Genomic DNA, 23,085 nt, shown 5'->3' with positions numbered 1-23,085 from the left:
GCGCGCGCACACACACACACACACACACACACACACACACACACACACACACACACACACACACACACACACACACACACGAAGAGATGCAAGGAGGGCTAGTCCCCCCTTCCGCACCCACCCCGTCGGTAGGGGTGCCTTGTAAAATCGCAATCCATATGGTAAGTCTGTTACTGTGTCCGTTTGGTCTGTGTGGATTTAGTTTGTGCGCATTTGGTCTGTGTCAGTTTCGCACTGTGTCCGTTTGTTACCGTGTCCGTTTATTTCTGTGCGCATCTAAGACCTCCCTTTTGAACGTAGCCGTTCCGAATGTGGCGTTTCGAACGTGGCCATTCCGAATGTAACTATTCCGAACGTGGCCATTTCGTACGTGGCCGTTTTGGACGTGGTCGTTTCGAACGTGAGCAAATTGAACTTCGTGCAATATTTCCCGTGGCCATTCCGAACGTGACCATTTTGAACGTAGCCGTTTCGAACGTGGCCACTTCGAATGTGGTCAAATTTATGCGTAGCCATTTCGGACTCTCCCGTCCGGTACTGTTCAAATACACCATATGTGCAATCATATTGGATCAGCCATTTTAAATGATTAGTCGATTAATGATTCCGTAAAGACAATTAAATCATCTATTCTGAGGATATCACATAAGATATTCAAAAATGTGTTATAGCGTAACATCTTTATTTATCGTATTTTGTTATTAAATCTCGTCAAGTTTCCATCGGTTTTTACATTTCAAAAAAATATTTTTGTGTTCTGCAGAGCACTGGTAACGATAACCTACATAAATTTTAGGCATCGGTTGATGAACAAAAATCGCCATTTTTTATCGGTCTTCCTTTGTATTTTTACGTATTTTGACGCGCTGATTATGGATATGTTAATAAAAGTTGGCGCAAATTTGAATTTCATAATGAAAACCATAAAACACCCATAAAAATTATAGTTTTTTTTTCATGTAGTTCCATAAATAATGGAAATTACGAAAAATATTTCAGAAAAAGTTGTAGATCTTATTAAAATGCACATTTTATATCCCATTGATTTTTGTCATAAAGCTAATAGTTTTTGAGAAAAACAACGTTAAATGTTTAAAACTTCAAATAACTAATCCAACACAAATCAAATTTTATTAGTTAATTTCAATGCTCATTCAATCTAAACCAACATCTCTGATTTTTGATAAAGAAAAGGTCTTTCCGTGATAGTCGTCCTTTTAAAAGATTTAATTTTTATCAAAAAAGAAAATTTTCATCAAGTTTTATCGAAATTGGAGGTAAGCCTTTATCCTTCTACCTCGTCCACGCCGTTCTCTACACCATATGGGTTTGCGACTTTCCACGCCATACAAACGCTGTTTGTTTACACATTGTTCTGCGCCATGCTGATAGGACAAATTGTAAACATTTAACATTATTTTTCTCAAAAACTATTATTTTTATGACAAAAATTAATGGGATATAAAATACGCATTTTGATAAGATCTACAACTTCTATCTAAATTTTGCAAAATTGTAGGAACAAACTTAAACTTTCATGGTGTAAACGGGGAGAACAAAAAATTTTTTTGTGAACTTTATTAATAGAGTAATACATTATATACATCTCTCCATTCAACTTAAGTACAAAATTTACAGATACATTATTGAGGCACTTGACCAGGAATATTAATTATCGTTGTATTAGTTGATAATTGTTGCGATCTTCCTGGTGCTGTATACGGACGGATTAGTTCTGTGTCTGTATTATTTTGACTATGATTGATTTTTACATTCAACAGATCTGATATTGTAGTCGCAATTTGTGTACTTTTCTCTCCAACGGTTTCTAAATTAAGAGAAGAATTTCGTGACAGACTTTCGCATTTGATAGTCAATTGTTCAATCGGAAGAGGGGCAGTCTTATTTCTCCGTTCAAAAACTTTTATAATGCTTCTTCTGTCATTGGTACCTATAAAAAGATATTTAATTTAGAAAATGCTATATACTTATATTTTCACAGAGTTAGTATGTTAATTTTTAGTTAGCCTTAATTACATCAAAGTTAATAACTATAAAGTTAACTTATTATTATGCTAAAAATTATAATATAGTAAAAAAGTCCATCACTTATAAGTTTTGAAAAAAATAATATCAGGTAAAAACAACGATGTTTATGGATTTTCATAATGTAACCATTTTTTTTTCTTTTTATATGATGCTGAAATAATGAAATTACTGACATTACACGCTTGAATTTTCTTCTAATTGTCTTTATAGTGTAACAGTGCCTCTAAAAGCCACCGTTCTATGGTCACCAGTCGCCATGTCGTCTGTCGCAACAATGGGCGCATCGCACCCATTTTAATCGCTCCAGAAATTCGCGCTGAGTGCTCACGCCAGCAAGCACGAGGCAACCGCCACGCCGCGACTAATAAGCTGCGCAAGCGTTCTAGCGCGCGTTTGAACAAAACTCGTAAAATGACGATTGACAAAGATCGTTAACTAGTAATGAATTATTACAGTAAAACAATCGAAAAATCAAAGCTTTCACGATCTCTCCCGACGTTGTACCCCACTCCCCAAATTGAAATCAAATTGCCGCGCCGCTGAACCCGGCTATAAAAAAAGGACGATTTGTAAAATCCAGCAGACTCCCTCGCAGATGATTTTCTTCTTATTTTCATATTCTTTAGCCGTATATACAGGGTGTTTTTAAACTGGCGCGAGAATTTTTAATAACAAATTCTTTATAACATTTTGAAAAGAAGACTCTAATACAAAAACATCGAGACTACAATAATTTTCAAAGAGAAGAGTTTAAAGATCACGAATGACAGGGCTAGAATTTCGCATGTCCAGAAATGGAAGTGATAAAGATTGTTTCAAATGCGTTTGACAATAACATCTTTGTTCAATAAATTATTGATGAAATATGCTACAAGGGTTTCATCAAAAAATTTATTTTCATTTATAATAAATTTGTTATAAAAACAATTCAAAATGTTTTCATTAAAACTTTAATATATACGTACTTCGTATCGTCATCAATATTTTTTTTCTTAAAAAAATATTAAACTTGCAAAAAACTATTGAAAATTTAAACATTTATTTAAATTCGATATTGTACACAATCAGTTTTAACGGTTTCTTCAGGTAATTAATAATATTTTTCCAAAATGTTAATGGTCACTACATTTATTTGATTCATATGACAAATCTCTACGGCATTCGATAAAAACATTTTTATGATTGAGATTGAATTTGTCGGTAAAATAACACCTATACCAATTACTTTATTCAATCTTGCTTTACATTAATTAAACTGCATCAAAATTTTTTTCTTAAAAATCATAGGAGAATTCAGAGAGAAGAGGAAGAAATTATTATAAAAATGGAAGAAAATAATATAAAATAAATCGAAATAGGCATATTGCTTTAAAATTTGTGAAAATTAAAGAAATATTTTTATTATGTTATACATATTTTGTGAATATTGTTCAACTTTACTAATATTGAAAAAATTTATTTACACAAATAAACATATGATTAAATAAAATTAACACAATAATTGACAACATAAAAGTAGTGATGTAATAATATAATTCTATCGTTTTGCAAATTATTGCCGTCATTTCTTATCTTGTTCGAGGTAAATCCATTAATTACATTTTTTTATGTTGACAATACAGATAAATCCAACAGATTATCCCACACAGCACACTTTATCCTGAGGATATCCCAAATTATCCCAGACAGACAAAGGCGATTCCACGAATATCCCAATAAGTAGCACCCGGGATATCCTATAAAAATATCTTAAAATATCGTAAAATATCTTAAGATATTATATGATATCCTATTAATATATTTCGATATCCCCAAAAAATATCTTTTAAAAAAATATTATAAGATATCATAAGATATTCTATTAATATCTTACGATATCCTATTACATCCAAATAATATTACATCATATCTTTTATCTCTACAATTAATGGAGCGTAAATCAAGTGTAAAGGGAAAGTGAATTATAATGTAATAAGAGTGACAAAAGCGTAAATTAAATCTCTAAGAAACGTAGATTAAAACAGAACATAAAGAAAGTACACTTATCGAAACAATGTGACATTATTAATAATACTAAAAAATTATAAAAAATAACATTAAAAATTTTTTTTATTTTATACGAACAGAGCAAAAACAGACTTTTTAATAAGTTATTCCACTATTTTGCGCGCATATGTAAAAATAAATAAAAAAACTGTAAAACTTTATATTTATTTATAAAAATATAAGTTAACTATACATGTTTCATCCTTCTAAAAACATCTATTGTAATGATCTATAACAAATATGTATGCATAAACAAGAAGTGTTCATGGATCATCACGAGGCGTTAGGATGCGTACAGTCTTCGAAGTCAAGCAACGTCGGCGATGGTTGACACTTGGATGGGTGACAATTTTTTCAGATATAAAGATTAAAAACATGCTTTAACAGGTACGACTGTGGCTTGGCTAAAACATGTTGTATAGTCCTCTTCTTCTTACAAAATTACCGTAGAAATAATTAGAATTTTTTATTTTTTGTTCAAGTTTTTTTTCAATTCTTGGAAACTCTTCAAAATATTTAGAAATATTCAAACATTTTCTAAATTAATCAGAATGTTTCATTTTTTAAATTTTTCTGAGAAATGTTTCAATTCTTATAAAAAATCGGAACATTTATCAAAAATCCTGAAAAAAATCTAAAAAATTCTGACAAATTTTTTCACTAGGATATATTACGATATGTCAGGAAATGCCTTGTACATCCTTTGGATATCGTTTGAGATATCTACAGGATGTCAAATCGGTGGACATTTGTGCATCTCTTGGATATCTCAGACGGTTCACGGATATCCAACAATATTGCGATATCCCAAAATGACATCCCAGGGACATCCCTAGGATAAAGTGTGCTGTGTAGGAGTACTGTATGACAGTATAATGACAGTTAATCTTCTGGAAAATATCAAGAGACACGGTAGTGTCTCGCGCCAAGTGAAATCGCAGCGTGAGACAGACCGTGTATATTTACGCGTGTACGCGACTTGTGAACAACTAAAATTATTCAATCTCAATAACGGCCAAAACGATTGAGTTTTAATTAAGCTTAATCGAAAGTTTGAGTTTGATTTGTATAAGAAAATTTTTGTCATTTTTTGCTATGTGTCCTACAAGTTGAGGTATTGCAATCCAAAATCAGAAATATAAAATTTTCATTTAATAAACAACTTTCTATGTCGAGTTCACACTAGTACGAGTTCATACTATATAGATGCGAACTTGGAATAAACACTAGTATCATCAAAACACTTCAGGAAGTTAATGCTTATCTAAAATTAATTAATTAATCAATTAATGAACCTTTGAAGTATGCATCAATATCTCGAGAACGGTTGGAGATACAAATTTGGGATAAGCACTATGCCTTTTGAAGACTTCAAAGAGTCAATTCGTATCTAAAATTTATTAACTAATAAATTAATTAATCTTACAATATGCATATCTTGAAAACGGTTGGAAATGCAATTTGAAATAAGCACTGGTATTATCGGAACACTTCCGAAAATAAATGCGTTTTTATAATTAATTAATTAAACCTTGAAACATGCACATCTTGAAAACGGTTGAAAATGGGTACTTGGGATAAGCACTAGTACCTTTGGAAGACTTTAAAAAGTCAATACGTATCTAAAATTAATTAACTAATTCATTAATCAATCTTAAAATATGTATATCTCGAGAATGGTTGAAAATGCGAATTTGGGATAAGCACTAATATTATCGGAACACTTCACAAAGTCAATGCGCATCTAAAATTATCTATAATAAATTATGTAATATTATTTAATACTATATTTCCACTTTAATTTCGAATATATAAAACTGTTAGATTAAATTAGATTTATTTATACTGCGTCTCCTCGAGGTTTGCAGTCTCAACATCATCTACATATTCATTATACATAATATAGTCTTTTCCAATTCTATCGCCCTGGCCATTGTGCAGCCTCACAACTAACACCACCCTATCCTTCTCGGCTCTCCACCTCTTTTCTTGACCCAGTCCTTGCTATTCCAGCCAATCTACCTGATACCTTCACAATACATACATAATACACCATCTGTACATACATAAATTCTCATTCCCCCTCGCACCCTGGCCACTGTGTCTCACATCTAATATCCTCACTCTCCCCTTCACGTTTCTCTACTATCCTCTTCTCTAATCTCCCTTTTCCCCCTCTTCTCACCCTCTCCTTCCCTTTCCTTATCTCACCTCTTGGTTACCCTTCCCCTATTCCGCATCCTCCTCTCTCCATCTCTCTCTTTATTCATCCCAATTCCATCTCCTCTCCTCCACCCATAACCCTCTATTCGAAATTTCTACCCTTTTACTCTTTGCCCTCTCCCTTCTCGCCGTCTCACAGTGGGCCAGGAGACCAGAAAAAGTGGCCAAAAGTCATGATTTTGTCGGATTTTAGTAAAACTTCATATATAGGGATTTTTGAGGTCGCTAATAACAAATATAATGTTAAAATTTAAAAATTCAAAATGGCGGATACAATATGGCGACTAAATTTAATAAAAATTGGTTCGTTTCAATCAAACTGGATATATAGCAATTTTGGAGGTCGCTAATAACGAACGCTAATAACAATTTAAGAAATCTTTTAGATATTGCAGTTTCATGATATCTTTCTATTCTCAAAAAACGGCGCATTGGTTAACATTCTGACATATCATTATGTTATCTTTGAACGCATGTAACTGTTGTGTGACGGTTAGATAACACGTTATATAACATGTTATATTGCTGAGTCAAAAATTGTAACTTACATGTAAGTTACGTGTAATTTCAGAGTAATGTAACCTGTTATATTCGGTTACATTGTTGTTACATTGCTACTATATTACTCTGTTCACTGAGACGTTAAAGTACATAATATGAATAACACATTCCACACTTTATTTTTTTAATGATGAGTTATGGCCGATTATGAGTAATCGGTATACAAAATTGTGCTGAAAAATTTACTAATTAAGCTGATAATATTAGAAATTTGTATGTAATTTTGATTATTTATACTGTAACGCACCTCCCGTCCGCCGGCACCACCGACCGCGTGCGGTCTGGTCGAACACCCGCCGGACCGCAAAACCCCACCGGCTCGTCCTAATCGCCGCATAAAAAGCGTCGAGACGAATCATCGTCTTCGCTCCGCGTTTCTCCCCGCACTCTCCCAACCTCGACAACCTTCTCTCGCTCCAATCGTACGCTGGATCCCAATCCCGACCAGAGTATGATCCTGAGAAGCTTTCTGCGACCGGTAAATAAGAGTGTTCTCTGTCTTAACCGAGAGCTCTCGGTGCCGCTCGCATTCTAACTCCTAGTTCGTCTCCGTAGCAGAGAATAGAGCGTACTCCGCCTTCGCCGAGTTCTCGGCTACGGACTTTCCTTAAAAACGCCCGATCACCCGGCTCAAACACAACGGGGGTGGAGAGTTCTCCGTCTCCCTCAAGAGATCTCGAGATCGAGACCGGCATCTCCTCGTTCGCTACATACGTCTCGAAATCCTCGCACGGCCAAAAACACCCCGCGCTTCACGCCACGCACCGCGCTCGCCCACCTCACCGCGCCACGAAGCGCCGCTTCACGCGTCAGGACATTGCCCGCCGGCTCGTCGCCTCGCACCGCGACCATCACCGAACCGTCTACACGATCGACAGCGAAAACAGCTGTTTCACCGAGCGACACGTAATACACACAAACACACGCACACCTCTCTTGTAAATAGCCGTTTCGCCGAGCGACACACGATACACACGAACACATACACTTTACCTGTAAATAGCTGTACATATTAAAGATCTTTAAATATATTATCTTATTTTATTTCGTATATCGAGTCTATTGTCTCAGACCCTTCCTACACCCGATCCCGGCAAGCTAGTCCGCGTAGGAAATACGATCCGTTACAATTAATTTTCATGTATTTCACTCATTCCTATGTATAAAAAAACGAAGCTAACGAGCCCTTCAAATAATAATATATATTTAATTTCGACGTTTGTAACAAATAATCTAGAGAAGAAAAATAATGCTTAGCTACAGATTAAAATGCTGCCAAAAGAATACGAATCGATAAAAAATGTTAAAAATTGTATCCCGGCAACTTCAAAATATGCACAACATAAGAACGTAATTTATTTCACAAAATTTTAAAGTTGACTTGTGGCCACTTTTTCTGGTCTCCTAGCCCACTGTGCATCTCCAAGATCCTCCATCTCATCCTTGTCTCCTCCATCGTCAAATCCTCATCCACGCCAACTCCCCCTTTCACCTCCTTTCCCCTTGTCAAAATCTCTTCTCTATCCTCCCCGGCTATTTCTGTTATCAGTACCCATCTTCCCACCTTCCTCTTTCCTCCACCCTATCCACTGTTACCCTCCTGTCTAGCGTCCTCTCTATTATACCCTCTACAATCTTCTCTCCTCCTCGTCCTCCCCCCCTTCTACCCCTCTTCAAACCAATTCTTTTCCCTTCTCTTCTTATCCTTTTCTACTCATCCTCCGTCTTTCCTTTTGAGTACCTATCTCCCTCCTTCGGTCAAGTCCCTTCCTTTATTCCTCCCTCCTCCTGCGCTCCTTCCTCTCCTCCCTCTTCATTCTTCTTTCCTCTGACTCCTTCCAACCGTTGCCACTCCTCTTCCTCAGTATCTCTCTCCATTCGCCTTCTCCCTTTTCCTTCTCTTTTGTCCTCTGCATTCCTTTCTCCACGACTCCTCTGTCCCTCTCCTTCTTCAATCCTTTCCTCTCCTCTCTTCCTGCCACTTGCTCTCCTTCTCCGCTTTTACTTCTCTCGATCAATCCTCCATCATCTCCCTCGTCCTCTCTTGTGCTTCCTCCATCTTCTCTCTCCTCTTTTCACTACATTCCTTCTTTGCGTCCCACCTCCCTGACTCCTTCTCCGTACTTTCCCCTCCACTTTTCGTCCTTTTGCCACCCTTTGAACTCTTCTCCACTTCTTCTTCCTTCCTTTTCTCATTCGTTTCTTGTTTCCTCCTTCCACCCTCCTTTCTGTCATCCGCTTCCCTTCCTCCTGTCTTCGTCCATCTACTTTCCCTGTGCTTTTCCATGCTCTCCCTCCTCTTGTTTCTTCCTAACTCCTTCTTCTCCTCACTTCCTATCCTCCTTTGCTCTTGCACTTTCTTCTCTATCTTATTGTTCTCTTTCCGCTCTCTTCCTTCTCTATCGTCTCCTCTGCCTCCTTCTTCTTTCTGTCACATCCTCCAACCTTGTCATCTCCCTTGAGCACTCTCTAATCCCTCTCAACTCTTCTTTAATCTCCTTCAACTCTCCACTTGCTATAATCTTATCACCAAGGTCCTTCTTTTTCTTTCTCTTCTCTTTTTCCGTATTTCCACTTCTTGAACTCACTTCCTTCTTAACTACCATTGTTTGCCCCTCTCATCATATGGCACTTCTCCTTTCTCTATCTCGATGTTCGATATTTCGATCCATTTCTTTTTATTACTCTCTTCGCCAATCACCTCCCCCCTGTGCTTATATCGATATATCGAGATCTCGCTCCAACACTACGTCCATGCGCATCTGTTGTCACCACTCTCTCTTTGGCGGACCACGTGTTTGAAACGCAAGCGTTCTCAAACCACGCTACCACCAATCCTTCTCTCCTCCCTACATCCGTCACCCTATTCTACGCCACCTGCCGTCCACCTGTGTCCTCCAGCATCCACCTTTTCCTCCAATCACTGCGCTTCCAAGACCAGGTCTACCACCTTCTCTCCATTACCACTGCTGCCACACCAATTTCCTGCTCTTCGCGTTTTCTCCTCCTATACTCCGACCGCATCTGCGCACTGTCTTCCTCGTCTAATCCGCCGCATCATCCTCTTTCTGCCTACTCCGATTTTTCCTTCTTGTCTCCTGCCTCTTCTACCTCCTCCGCTCATCTCTCTCCAATACCCGAACTTCCTTTTCACTTCCGCTTCCTCTTCATTACATTCTCCTCTCTCCTCCGCCCCCTCCACTTTTAAAACAAAAATCCGAGAGAAACCCTCACTTCCATTCACTCCCTTCGCCATTTTTTTCCCTCTCGAATACATAAAACTGTTTTTCATGAAAGATTTGTTTCACGTAATAACATAAATTAAAAATAATTTTAAATAAAAATTAACTTAACGTTTCACAAATATACAGATAAAAATGTGTACTTTTTAATCCGAATACTACATGGTTTGTACAGATTTTTAAATAAATTGTTATTGATTTAATTAAAAATGTATTTAACATTTAAGGTACTGTTGATTCATACTCTAAATAATTTAAATTGAAAGTAATCTTTGAATTAAGATTAATTTAATTCTGAATATTGTTTGCGCAGGTTTTTATTAGAATGTGTAATGGTATTGAAACTATCTAAGCCATTTCCAAGTCCCCTAACCTGTTACAGTTTTCATAAAAAAAATAGAAGTAGGGTCTACGAGCTGCGCAGGTAGCGCGCGGTCAGATTTGACGAAATATCGATTGATATCAAAGCTATCCAGTAGATAATATCTAGAGCATATACTCCAAAAGCCATTTCCAAGTCCCCTAACCTGTTACAGTTTTCATGAAAAAAATAGAAGTAGGGTCTACGAGCTGCGCAGGTAGCGCGCGGTCAGATTTGACGAAATATCGATTGATATCAAAGCTATCCAGTAGATAATATCTAGAGCATATACTCCAAATAAAATTATTACGTGTAGACACAGTTGAATCGACATCTACAGGTTTTTTAGCTGCATACTTATTCATTAAACTTAACGCAAATGTGTTTGCGCGTATGTTTTAGTTGTGTTAGAACCTGTTCTATGATTTTGTGCCGTAAAGCAATTGACAATTAACAATTAGTTATTATTTTATAAAGCAAAAGATATCACATCAGACAGAATAATTCACAGCATATACGAACAGCGTCGCAACAGCATATTTTTTGTAATGCAAAAGAACCCCGCACACATCTTATGGAAAAATGTTCCCGGTCAAATTGGCTGAAAGTAAGATATAATGTACTCCATTACGCGCTGATCAAATATGTCCATAGGACCAGGGTCTGAAAATCTCTACATTTTGATATACGGAGCTTTGAATGTTGAAAATATGGCATTTTTGATTATCGTGTCTCGTAGATAATTCCTTGATGCGGTGAGCCGTGCTATAGCTAACATACATGTACAATATTAAATATAAACTTAGAATAAAAATTTGAATTTTGAATTGCTTGTACATTTTTTTTATAATTAATGTTGTGAAAGGACTTTATCCTGTATTCAGTATCTATGACACTGTTTACTGTTTACATCATAAAGTGCAGAATAAAGTATTCTTATAATCATATTATTTAATCGAAAATATTCATTAGTATTCATTTATTGTTTAATCATTGGTAATTACATATACTTTATACAGTTATTATTAAATAACTTAAATTAAAAATAATTTTAAGTAAAAATTAATTTGACACTTTAGAAATACACACATAAAAAAGTGTATTTTTTAATCCGATTTTTTTTACATATACTATTATTTTTTAACACAATACAAAATAAATGTAAATATGTGAAATCACAAGAAATTGCCCTTCAAAATAAAAGTGCAAAAATTTTGTCTTCTCCATAAAAATAATGATACGAAGTAAATGCGCCAGCTATATAAGAACAGATGTTTATACAAAAATTATTTATTATTACTTTTTAATGTTACAAAAAAGCGTTTAAACACAATTGATTAAATAATTAAATAATTAAAATCAACCAACGGGATTATAGTGAAGCAAAAACTTGGCGTGCCCGAGTCGTTAAAACGCAATGACCTATTAACAGTGCCGGTCCTAGCGCAAACACGTGCCTCGCACGCGAGCGGCCGGTTTAAGGGGGCGGCCGAAGGCTGCTCTCGGAATATTAATGTTTTATAAAAATTAAAAAACAAAATCTGCCAATTTGTAAAACGATAAAAATGTGTAAAAATAATTACAACACACCTCACATAATGTGAAAAAATGATTAATAGAATATCAAGGAATAAATAATCCCTTAAAAAAACCTTAAAAAGGTAAAAAAGATACGCCAAGTACATAAACGCGTGCTTTCCAAAATAAATTTGAGATCAATACAGTTAGCCAAGTATATTTTAAAAGACTTAAAGAAGTTTAATAAACATCTATTTAAAAATTGCTTAAACGGGCTTGATGATTAAATGATTAAAATTAATCAACGGGATTATAGTGAAGCAAAAACTTGGCGTGTCCAACTCGTATTTTTTCTGAATTTCCAAGGCTCTATGTCTATGTTATTGATATTGATAAATATATATACAAGAATGCAATTAATGTGACTCGGATACTGCTTTACTATCTGTCAGTTTCTGTTTTATTATATATTATCACTTATATTCCCATTTTTCAAATAATTTTTGAATAGAACCATTTTTGAATGCGTTTATATACTTGACATATATACTTGACATATCTTTTTTAACTTTGTAAAGTTTTTCATAAGTTATTTTTTTTATATTATTTTATTCGTACAAATAATTTTCATATTGTATAACATTGATCATTTTAAGTCGGGCGTTTTAAGCCGGGCACGCCAAGTTTTTGCTTCACTATAATCCCGTTGGTTGATTTTAATCATTTAATCATCAAGCCCGTTTAAGCAATTTTTAAATAGATGTTTATTAAACTTCTTTAAGTCTTTTAAAATATACTTGGCTAACTGTATTGATCTCAAATTTATTTTGGAAAGCACGCGTTTATGTACTTGGCGTATCTTTTTTATCTTTTTAAGGTTTTTTAAGGGATTTCACTCCTTTTTGTAAAAATTAAAGAGTTACTTCTTTTTTTAATTACATTAAGTTTTATTATACATATTTTTAAATGTGTTAATTTGATATGTATGTAAGTATATATGTATATATTTTCCATAATTTATTTTATTTGTTCTGCAAAAAATATGAATTCATTTTTAACATTTCTTTATACTTAAATCATTTATTAACACCCATTTTGCGCTTTTAGTACATATCATGTTTGTATAATGTCCATCTATTATATTTTCACCGTGATAAAAGATTGCACTAATAATTTTATACTTATTTGCATTGACAAATAAAAATTTTTTATTAATATTTTTGATATTTATTACATATATATTATGTATATTATTTGTTTATGTTATTATTTATTTATTTTATTTTTATTAATTTTATTAAATTTTTTCGTGTACTAATAATATCACTTACATTACTCACATTCAGACGTTTGTTGTAATTTTATTATTAATTTTTATATTAATATTTTTAACATTTACATATATATCATGTATTTGTTTATGTTATATATTTATTTTAATTTTGTTAACTTATTATACTTTTCTCGCATACCAAATTCACTATTTATATTATAAAATAATTTTTTATATGTTTTAGTTTTATAAAATTATATGTAGGCACATTGTGAAGCCCCTTAAACGACAAACCGGCTTTGCGTGTGTGTGTGTGCATGTACAGAAGGCGTCAATAATGCCTTCCTACACGAAATAAGCCGCATTCGGGGTCAGTAACAACTAGGCGCATCTCATCTAGCTATTCGTGCATCATGACTGTTAGTCTAAAAAGATATTATTTCCAAATGGTATGCACGCACATTCTCAACAGCTTTAAGTGCACTTTGCAAAATATTGCATCATGTAATTAAAAGATAAATAATAATTTGTACTAATTTAATACATATAATTTAAGCAGTATATATTGTTAAAAAAATAAGTAGATTAAAAATTTTTATTTGGTATAAAATAATAATAATTATATTGAAATGACGGATTAAAAAGATAATTTTTCTACTGTTCTGTTCTGTATATATTACATTGCGTGTGATATTTATGTGACCATAATAATTTTTTTTTTAATTTAATTTAAACCCATGATGATCATAATTTATAATATACAGATCAATGCAAGATTAAGAAGAACTGCAGAACAAAATAAAAATATTGTTGAATCAGTTAACGAAATCCTTTCGATGCTACTGCAACAGTTTTCGTCTCTCCGTGCTTTCCGAAATTAGAAAATTATTATTGCGTAAAAAAAAATTATCATGGTCACGTAATATCACACGCAATGTATTATACAGAATAGAACAGTAGAAAAATTATCTTTTTAATCCGTCATTTCAGTATGATTATTATTATTTTATACTAAATAAAAATTTTATAGAAAATAAGTTAATATAGAAATATATGGACATTTTATGTATAGTTAATATTTATATATATTTTGTATTAAAAAATTTTCATTAGTCTCTATAATTTGTATTATTTTCATCTAATACTTATTTTTTTAACAATATATACTGCTTAGATTATATATACTAAATTAGTATAAATTATTATTTATCTTTTAATTACATGATGCAATATTTTGCAAAGTGCATTTAAAGTTGTTGAGAATGTACGTGCACACCATTTGGAAATAATATCTTTTTAGACTAACAGTCATGATGCACGAATAGCTAGATCCCAGACAGCACACGGATATCCTAACGACATCCATAAGATGTCCTTAACGGATATTGAGGATATCTACAGGACATCCGTTTTACGTCCTTTGGAAATTTCAGAGAATTATATCATATAAGTAGTGTAAATATTGTCGTAATTTGATGAAAAACATAATAAAAATTTTCATAATTCCTCCTTGGCCCGCGTTTACTACTTATCATAGTAATTTTTATCATAAAGTTTTTTACGTGTATTATAAGTCTATCACAAGGATTAATTTTATTAAAAATATAAATATCCTAGTTATTTAATTTTTAATTAAGAATATAAAGTTCAAACAAACATTTTATTTGGTTGTCATTTCCATTTTAATCGATAAAATTTTCTAATGTTTTTTGAAGAAGCATAAATTTTGTTTCAAGCATATAATAACAACTTCTTTTAAAATTTATAATGACAGTTTACGGCGTTTAAGACTATCATCAAAAAAATATTTTTTATTAAAAATAATCGTTATTTATTAAAAAAATAAATTTAGTAATCACTTCTTTAAGCATTAGAACTGATATTTTTTGTACACATGTATGTACACGTACACACATACTTTTTGTCGTTAAAAAATTTTATTTTCATTAAAAAAGATAAGAAACTATCATAACTCGAAGGGAGAATTTAGCGTTATGCGTCGTTTGTGCATAGCCATTGTCGCTTGTTGTAACAATTCCCCCCGCGCGCCTAGCAATCTCAAGGTTCAAGCGCTGGGGAGGGGCAGCCGCCGCGGCCGGGCGCTCAGCGCGCTTGCATTTGCCGGTAGGCCGGGCTAATACAGAAAATTTTACAAGTCACTTGTTAACTATTGCGAAAATTGAAAAACGGTAAGGACTTTTCTGTTCAGTTTCATGCGCTCTACCTGCTCACGAACATTCCATAAAAAAATACCAGACACCCTGTATATAGGCTACAGAGTAGACTGTATAAAATCTTATTGTGTGCCATTGGCTTTGCCTCTACCTGGTTGACCAATTCGCCAATATATTCCATCAAAAACTCGCTTTTAACGAAAATAATGGTGCTCGGCCGACGCTCGTAGGCTCTGATTGTTCCCGTTGCTGCAATCTTTAATCTCATTGCTGTTCTTTATCGAGACCTTCGTCGTAATCCGCGTACACTTCGCCGTCGTCTATTACCATCTGTAATTATACGTCTAGAATTCGTGGCTGCTACCGTGTACACGTAACCGTTTTGTTTACGTACGTAGGTCAGAACCTACGAGCAAACGAGCGTCGGCCGAACATCATCACCATTCTCGTTAAAAAAGTATTTGTAGTGGAATATATTAGCGAATTGATCAATCAGGCAGAGGCAAAGCTAACGGCACACAATAAGATTCTTTGCTGCTCTTGTAACTTATTATGGGGGAGTCGTGGTTAGGTTTGGTTCAATCAGAAGGCCCCCTTTTACAAACAATAAAACGTATCGAATATATTTGATCTCTCTATGTACACTTGTGAATGCGTCAGTTTGTAATTGATCTTGAGGTAGCCGGAAGCTGGTTCGTTCTGGACTTGGTGGGAGTAGGCGCCGCTCGGAGTGGCTTCTAGGTGGTTGTGACTTCCTCAGCAATCTTAGCCTCGGAAGAGGGTCCGTGTAGGATGTGGAAGGATTAGGCGGCACCCGAAGGTGCCCGGAGGAAATTAGGATTCCCCTAGTCGCTGTCGCTGCCGAATAACTCCCTGAAGACGGCTCGCTTCTTCTCTAGAAGAGCGCGAGATATATGCTTCCCGGGTGTTTAAGGGAGCGCCCTTGGAGTCTCAGGAGCTTCTGGCGACGTTGGCAAAGCAGCGATGATATCGTCGGAGGTGGCCTGTGTACCCCTGGTGGTCAGGTCTGAAACCACCCGAGGGCCGGTTGTGGTTTGCGTGGACCGGCCAATAGAAACCGCAGGACCAGATGTTGCAGTCTGCGTTGCTCGGGTGACTTTCCTTCGTCCAGCGGTCTGAGTAACCCTGTTGAGCGGAGGATGGCGAGGAGGACCTCTGGGCTGGAGACGGGGATCCCTGGGCTTCTCCGGGGAGAAGGCGATCCGGATTAGCCGCCACGGAACGCTGATCTTCTTCGTTGGCGACTCCTGGGATCCCAGCGGCTTCGCAGGGCTCTTGGCGTCTGGCCTCACCGGATTGACCCGAGGACCGCGGTGGCCGAGTAGGCGGCAACGGAGCAGCTTGGCTGTTGTGTCTCCCAGAGGAGTTCCTCGTGGTACCAGAGATCTCGCCCGTGCCGAATATCAGATACACCGGGACCCGTAGGTACTGCTTCCAAAAATGATAGCTAACGTAGTATAGGGCCCTTACGAGCTCTCTATACTGTGAAGCTTGGCTTGATCCCACGACGTGGGTGGTCTGCTTATATAAACCACATGTTGCATTTCTTCTTGTGAGTTGAGGCACCGCGCTTTCGCCTAGTGGCGGCTGCGCGCACTACTCGCGGTCGCCGGGGCCGCTGACCCGGCCGCGGACGTTGCGTGCGCGTGCGCGCACGCGTCGCGCTGTGGCATGCCGCCACACTTATAATTTCTGAAAATTTTTAGGATTCTTACCTGACTGTGTAAAACATACCGATAACCAACGAAAACCTAACCACTACTACGGCCATATTGATTTTAAACGGCCATATTGCTTTTTAGTTCACTTGTGCATGCAGATGGTGTTGGCGGAGCGAGTACAAATAAGGATAGCATATGGATATACAAAGTCCATTTTAGGATATCCCTTCAATGTCCACAAATGTATATCCTATAGATATCCTCATAAAGTCCATGGACAAGAAATGGACATAAAACGGATATCCATAGGATATCTTGTGCTGTCTGGGATTAGATGCGCCTAGTTGTTACTGACCTCGAATGCGGCTTATTTCGTGTAGGAAGGCATTATTGACGCCTTCTGTACATGTGAATCTGTAGAAAATAACTCAAATAAGCTTTTTCGCGCAAGAAATCTCAAGATCACAGAATTATTAAGTTTATTATATTTTTTCGTATACCAATATTCACCGAATATATTACGAAATAATTTTTATTTTTGTTTTATAAAATTGTATGTAGGCACATTGTGAAGCCCCTTGAACGACAAACCGGCTTTGGGTGTGTGTGTACATGTGATCTGTGGAAAATAATCCAAGTGAGCTTTTTCGCGTAAAAGATTATGAAATCTCAGAAATGAGTGTACCAATTTTAATCGGAGTGGTCGCAATCGAAAGCTTACATCAATATTATATAACAAAACTGCCATTAGTTTTTTTATTATAATTTTAGTTTCTGAGATATTTTAACTGAAAGTGAATTTGACAGCTAAATTCCAGATAAAGCTTAGTAGTGGCGTGACATTTGCGCAGTGAAGTTTGCGTCATTTGCATTATGCAGCAAAATTCTTTATGTACTTGGCGCCGCTACCGCGTCGCTTGATTCTAATAAAAAGTATAGATTAATTTTAATAAAAGCGCGCGCATTTTCTCTCACCAGTTTACCCAGTGAATCTTGCACTTATTTCTATTGAACATGAAATGTCAGAAAATATAGACTTATCAAAAATAATAGACGAATTCGCATCTCTAAAAGCCAGAAGAATTATTTTGAAAACATAGGTAAACAGTTATTTTGTTTACATAGTTATTATATAGTTTATATTGTTTATATAGTTATTTAATTTTAAAATATTTTTAAAAATATATAATACATTTTAATATATTTTAAAATTATTTTTGTATTTGACATCTTTTTTCTAGATAATTATTAAAATAAAATGCATAATACATATTTTACAAGTGAAATTATTTGTTCATCCTATCCTATATGAAGTACGAGTATTTTTGTATTTTCTAAAATTTTAAAGGAATAACGCGGGGCGGCGAAAAAAAGGTTTGCACACGGGCGGCCAAGTATCCAGAACCGGCTCTGCCTATTAATGGTATGCAATATAAAAATTACCTGTACAAATAAAATAATGAAAACATAATAACCTATCAAAAACTTTATAAAAATAAAAAAGATATGTCAAGTACATAAACGTATTCAAAAATAGTACAAGATCAATACAATTAGCCAAGTATCCACTTTTAAAAAAGAGGTATTATTTATTTTATCACCGCTTATCTGCGATGCTGATTGGTTGTTGGTTGTCAAGTTCGTGCTGTGTGGGGAGGGTCCCGTTAGCGCACGGTGTGATAGCGCACATTCCACTAGACACATAAAAATTTAGTAAATTCCCGATAGCCAGCGTTGCCAGATAGGGATTTTTTCCCCAGATTTAGGGGTTTTTTGTCCTTTTAGAAGATTTAGGGAGAAGAATTTTTTAGGGGAAATTTTGGGGGAATTTAACAAATATGTGTATAGATTTGTTTTCGTTGTCTACACTTTTACATTTATATAAAAATGGTAAGTTCTTATTGGTTATATATTTTTAATATATTATAATATATTATATATTATATATTTTTAACCTGCCAATGAGAACTTGCACTTTTCGTTTTTCGTCTAGATTGTAGGGACATCTGAGATTTATGCGACAAATGATACACTCATGAACATAGACCTTAACGATTTAAAGAGGGAGCTCTGAGAGCTACAGGCGGTAAATTAGAAAATAGTTGACAATATGTAATAACTGTCATTTTGATGTATATCGTGTAAAGTCATAAAATGCCGAAAAATCCAAAAAATAAAAAAGGTTATATTCAAAAATATTGGAAGGAAACAGGACAAGCAATTTGCAGGTACATCAATTTATCGTTGTTACTCATATATGCAATGTACACATAAGGATAGAAATGCCTTCTCACACGAAGTTGTACCCTTTCTCGGTACGCATACGAATATGTAGAGACAGAACATATATATTCGTATGGGTACTGAGAATGGATGCAACTTCGTGTGAGAAAGTTCAGAAAGTATTTCTGTTCCCGTATGTACATGATGCTAATCGTAAAATAGTCACAATGATGCCTATAAGAACGTCTCTTTCTTGTTGCCACTGTTTCTATCTAATTTTTTGTAATTCTAGTTTAGTCGGCATTAACAAAATGGTCCTTCTCGCAATCGTACTGTAATTGTTTTAATTAATGATTTATATATTTAATTATTTTAATATATTTATCATATATAAATTGGCTATATATATATTCACTAGCAGATTCGACAAAGGCAATTTGCAAATACTGCAAAAATGAGATTGAAGTGCATAAAAAAAATCTTCAAATCCACGCAGAGTCAAAAAAAACAAAAATTTGATAAAGGAGCACATCGAAATTGCTGCAACTCCAAAAATCACACTCTTTGCAAAACAATTAATCAGCGAGAGAAGAAAAATGTTAGAGCTGAAGCTTGCAACTTTTGTGGCCGAACACTGCTCATCTAATGCTTATTGACCACTTAGGATTTTTAATTAAGAATTCCGATACTAATTCTGAAATTCTATAGGACATCAAATTGCAACAAAATGTACATCGTTGAAGAAAAATGTAATTGCGCCATGCATGTTTGATGATTTAATCAACGATATTGGTGATGAGTTCTATTCTGCGATTGTCGATGAAAGTACAGCTATAGACACGAAAAAATTGTTATGTATAATGATACGGTTTTTTAGCAAAGCGAAAGGAAAAGTAATTAGTTTCTTTAGACTCATAAAAACAGCAGATGCTGAAAATCTGTTTAAAGTTTTCACGGACCAATTGAAAAAAGATGGTTTAAAATTAAAGAAAATCTCCTTGGCATTGGCGTTAATGGCGCAAATGTTATGGTTGGAGTGCACAAACCATTTTCATCAAAATTGAAGTCTCTAATTTCGCACCTAGTAACAGTTAAATGTCTGTGCCATTCGTGCCATTTAGCTGCAGAGCACGCATGTCGCATATTACCTAAACATCTTGACTTCTTGGTCCGTGAAAGTCACAACTGGTTTTCTTGTAACACAAAAAGGGAAGTGTAATACAAGTCCATTTATCAATTAATAAAAGGCAAAATTAAGCAACCAAAGAAAATTACTGAGCTATCTGGCACTAGATGGCTAGCACGATTTGAGGCGATAAAAACGATTTTAATTCAATAGGATGCTTTAAAATTACATTTTAAATTTGCCGTGGAAAAAGAACGATGTTATACTGTAGAACAGTTATATGAAATGTAAAATGTATAAGATAATCGAATTTATTTAATTTTCCTGTCTTCTGTTTTATCAAAAGTTAATGCTTTAAACAAACTATTTCAAACAAGAGCGCCCCGATTGACGACAGTGTAAATGGCTGTGGTCAATTGCAACGTGGTCGATCGGGGGGCGCTCCCTTTCAAACTGACTCAGTTGATCCAGTAAAGTTATTTGAAAATTTAAATAAATTATTTTATTTACTTTTGCAAAAGTCGTAGTACCGCAACAGCTCGAAAACACGTGCAAGAAAAATTTAGAAAACTTTCATTTCTTAAATTATTTAATGCCTACTAATTGCATAAATCTAGGATACAAATTTAATAATGCTGTAAAGGATAAAACACATGAACAAATTAAGAATATTAGAAAGCGATGCAAAGAATTTTTAGTAGAATTGTGCAATAAGCTTCAAAAGCAATTACCGGAAAATATTAATATACTCAAAAGTATGAACAATTTTGTACCTCAATTTGACAACAAGTCAAATGAAGCCAGATATAACCAACATTGCCATACGATTTAAGAGTATCTGCGGAGACGTTGATAAAACAATTACAGAATGGAATCTCCTGCATACTGTTAGCATTAATTTTTCATCTACAGAAAATTAATGGTTGTAAATTAATAAAATCATTAACGCAGGCGGATACAAAAGATTTGGACATATATATCCAAGTTAGTTTTAGCTTTAATAAGCTTGCCTTTTTCTAATGTAAGTGTTGAGCAAACATTTTCAGTTGTTAATATTATCAAAGATAAAGTACGAAATAGAATGTCAGTAGAAACCGCAGATACTATTTTACACATAAGAAGTAATTTACCAAATGGCTGTCTCATTTTTGAACCTACCAAAGATATGTTGAATAAATTTAATTCGGAATCTATGTACATTTTGAAAGTTGTAGAAGAAATACTAGATGTATTCAAAGAATATTAATTATTCTACTAATATTTTAAAAAGATATAGTATATATAATTATAAAAATGTTACGAAAAATTGCGTTTCACATTAAAGTTAAAATAGCTGATAATAAATAACATATACAGTTATAGAATATTATTATAAAATGCGTTTATATGTAGTTCTTAATATAAAGTATCTAATAATGTAAATAATTATTAAAAATAATTGGATAAACAGATTAATATGTCGAGCTAATATCAATTTTCACAATATAATATAATTTAATAAATCAAAAATATATCGTTATGAACGCTATTAAAAACTGTGTTAAAATTGTTAAACAAATTTCGAAATATTTCGACTATACGAAGACTTTTCGAGTCTTCTTCAGTCTTGCCAAATTACCAATATTTATGAAATTAGACATGAGTAAAATAACGCAAACGAAAATATAATTCACCATTTAGAAAATGATGCCAATTGAATATCTATACAAAAAATGCATATCGTCTATAAAAATGTGTCATAATAATTAAAGCGTGAACGAATAAATAGTACAATCAAAAACAGTCCAAAATTATGGTAAAAAATCTTGTCGAGAAATATAAAAGATCAAAACCGATGAAAAACGTGTAATTTATGAACAATATAAATCGATATGCGTATTGTAAAAAAACTATAAAAAAACTATAAATTACATATGTTGATTTCAGACAATATTAACACAAGCAAAAAAAGCCAACAGTTCCTACAAAGCGCTAAAAACGACTGTAACGTTCGGTAGGCAGAGGCAGAATGAGCGAACTTATTGTCCGTTAGTCATTTTCGACAAAATGTCAAACAAACAATAATATGAATTGTTGAGACACTCCGTGTCCTTCTGTAAATTGATGCCATTAACTTGTTTTTTAATAAGAACCATTTCTGAAATTAACCTTTTTTGGTATCTTGATTCAGAATCTAATATCTTAACGTTATCCCACTTAAACAAGTGGTTATTTTTTAGCATGTGTTCTGTTACAACGGAGTGTCTCGGTGATTCTAATTTAAAATTATTTGCGTGTTCCTTAATTCTAGTACTTAAATGTCTTTTCGTCTGTCCTACATATGACGCGTTACAATTTTTACAGCATATTTTGTAGACAATATTATTCCTTAGATTTATGTCGGTTATATCCTTCTGTGCCTTAATAAACATGTTTAATTTGTTGAGACAACGAAAGCCAACCATGAACAAATCTTTATTAACAAAGGAGGAGGCGGTTTCAGATATTTGCTTAATATAAGGTAGTTCGCAATATTTTTTCTTTATGTGTTGACTTTCAGTTGTACCCTGATTAGTTTGGGAGTCTGTGAGTTTTACTTGATTATTGAATTGTTTCTTAAGTCTGTTA

The 23,085-nt window shown here is 34.3% G+C and overlaps 1 protein-coding gene across 2 annotated transcripts in view; it reads right to left on the bottom strand.

The window, feature by feature from the left end:
* Nucleotides 1-1,563: 1,563 nt before the first annotated feature.
* LOC105838388 (ADP-ribosylation factor-like protein 13B) overlaps nt 1,564-23,085 on the bottom strand; it is an 88,267-nt gene continuing 66,745 nt past the window's right edge. For both annotated transcript variants that reach the window (XM_012683921.3, XM_028192096.2), the window contains one exon: nt 1,564-1,951. In XM_012683921.3, coding sequence (XP_012539375.1) covers nt 1,644-1,951 — 308 coding nt within the window. In that variant the 3' untranslated portion in view covers nt 1,564-1,643. The remainder of the gene's footprint in view (nt 1,952-23,085) is intronic.

This window comes from Monomorium pharaonis, chromosome 8 (assembly GCF_013373865.1).
Source record: "Monomorium pharaonis isolate MP-MQ-018 chromosome 8, ASM1337386v2, whole genome shotgun sequence".
Taxonomy (NCBI): Eukaryota; Metazoa; Arthropoda; class Insecta; order Hymenoptera; family Formicidae; genus Monomorium; species Monomorium pharaonis.
The sequence above is the reverse complement of the archived record's forward strand: the minus strand, read 5'-3'. Positions and strand labels throughout refer to the sequence as shown.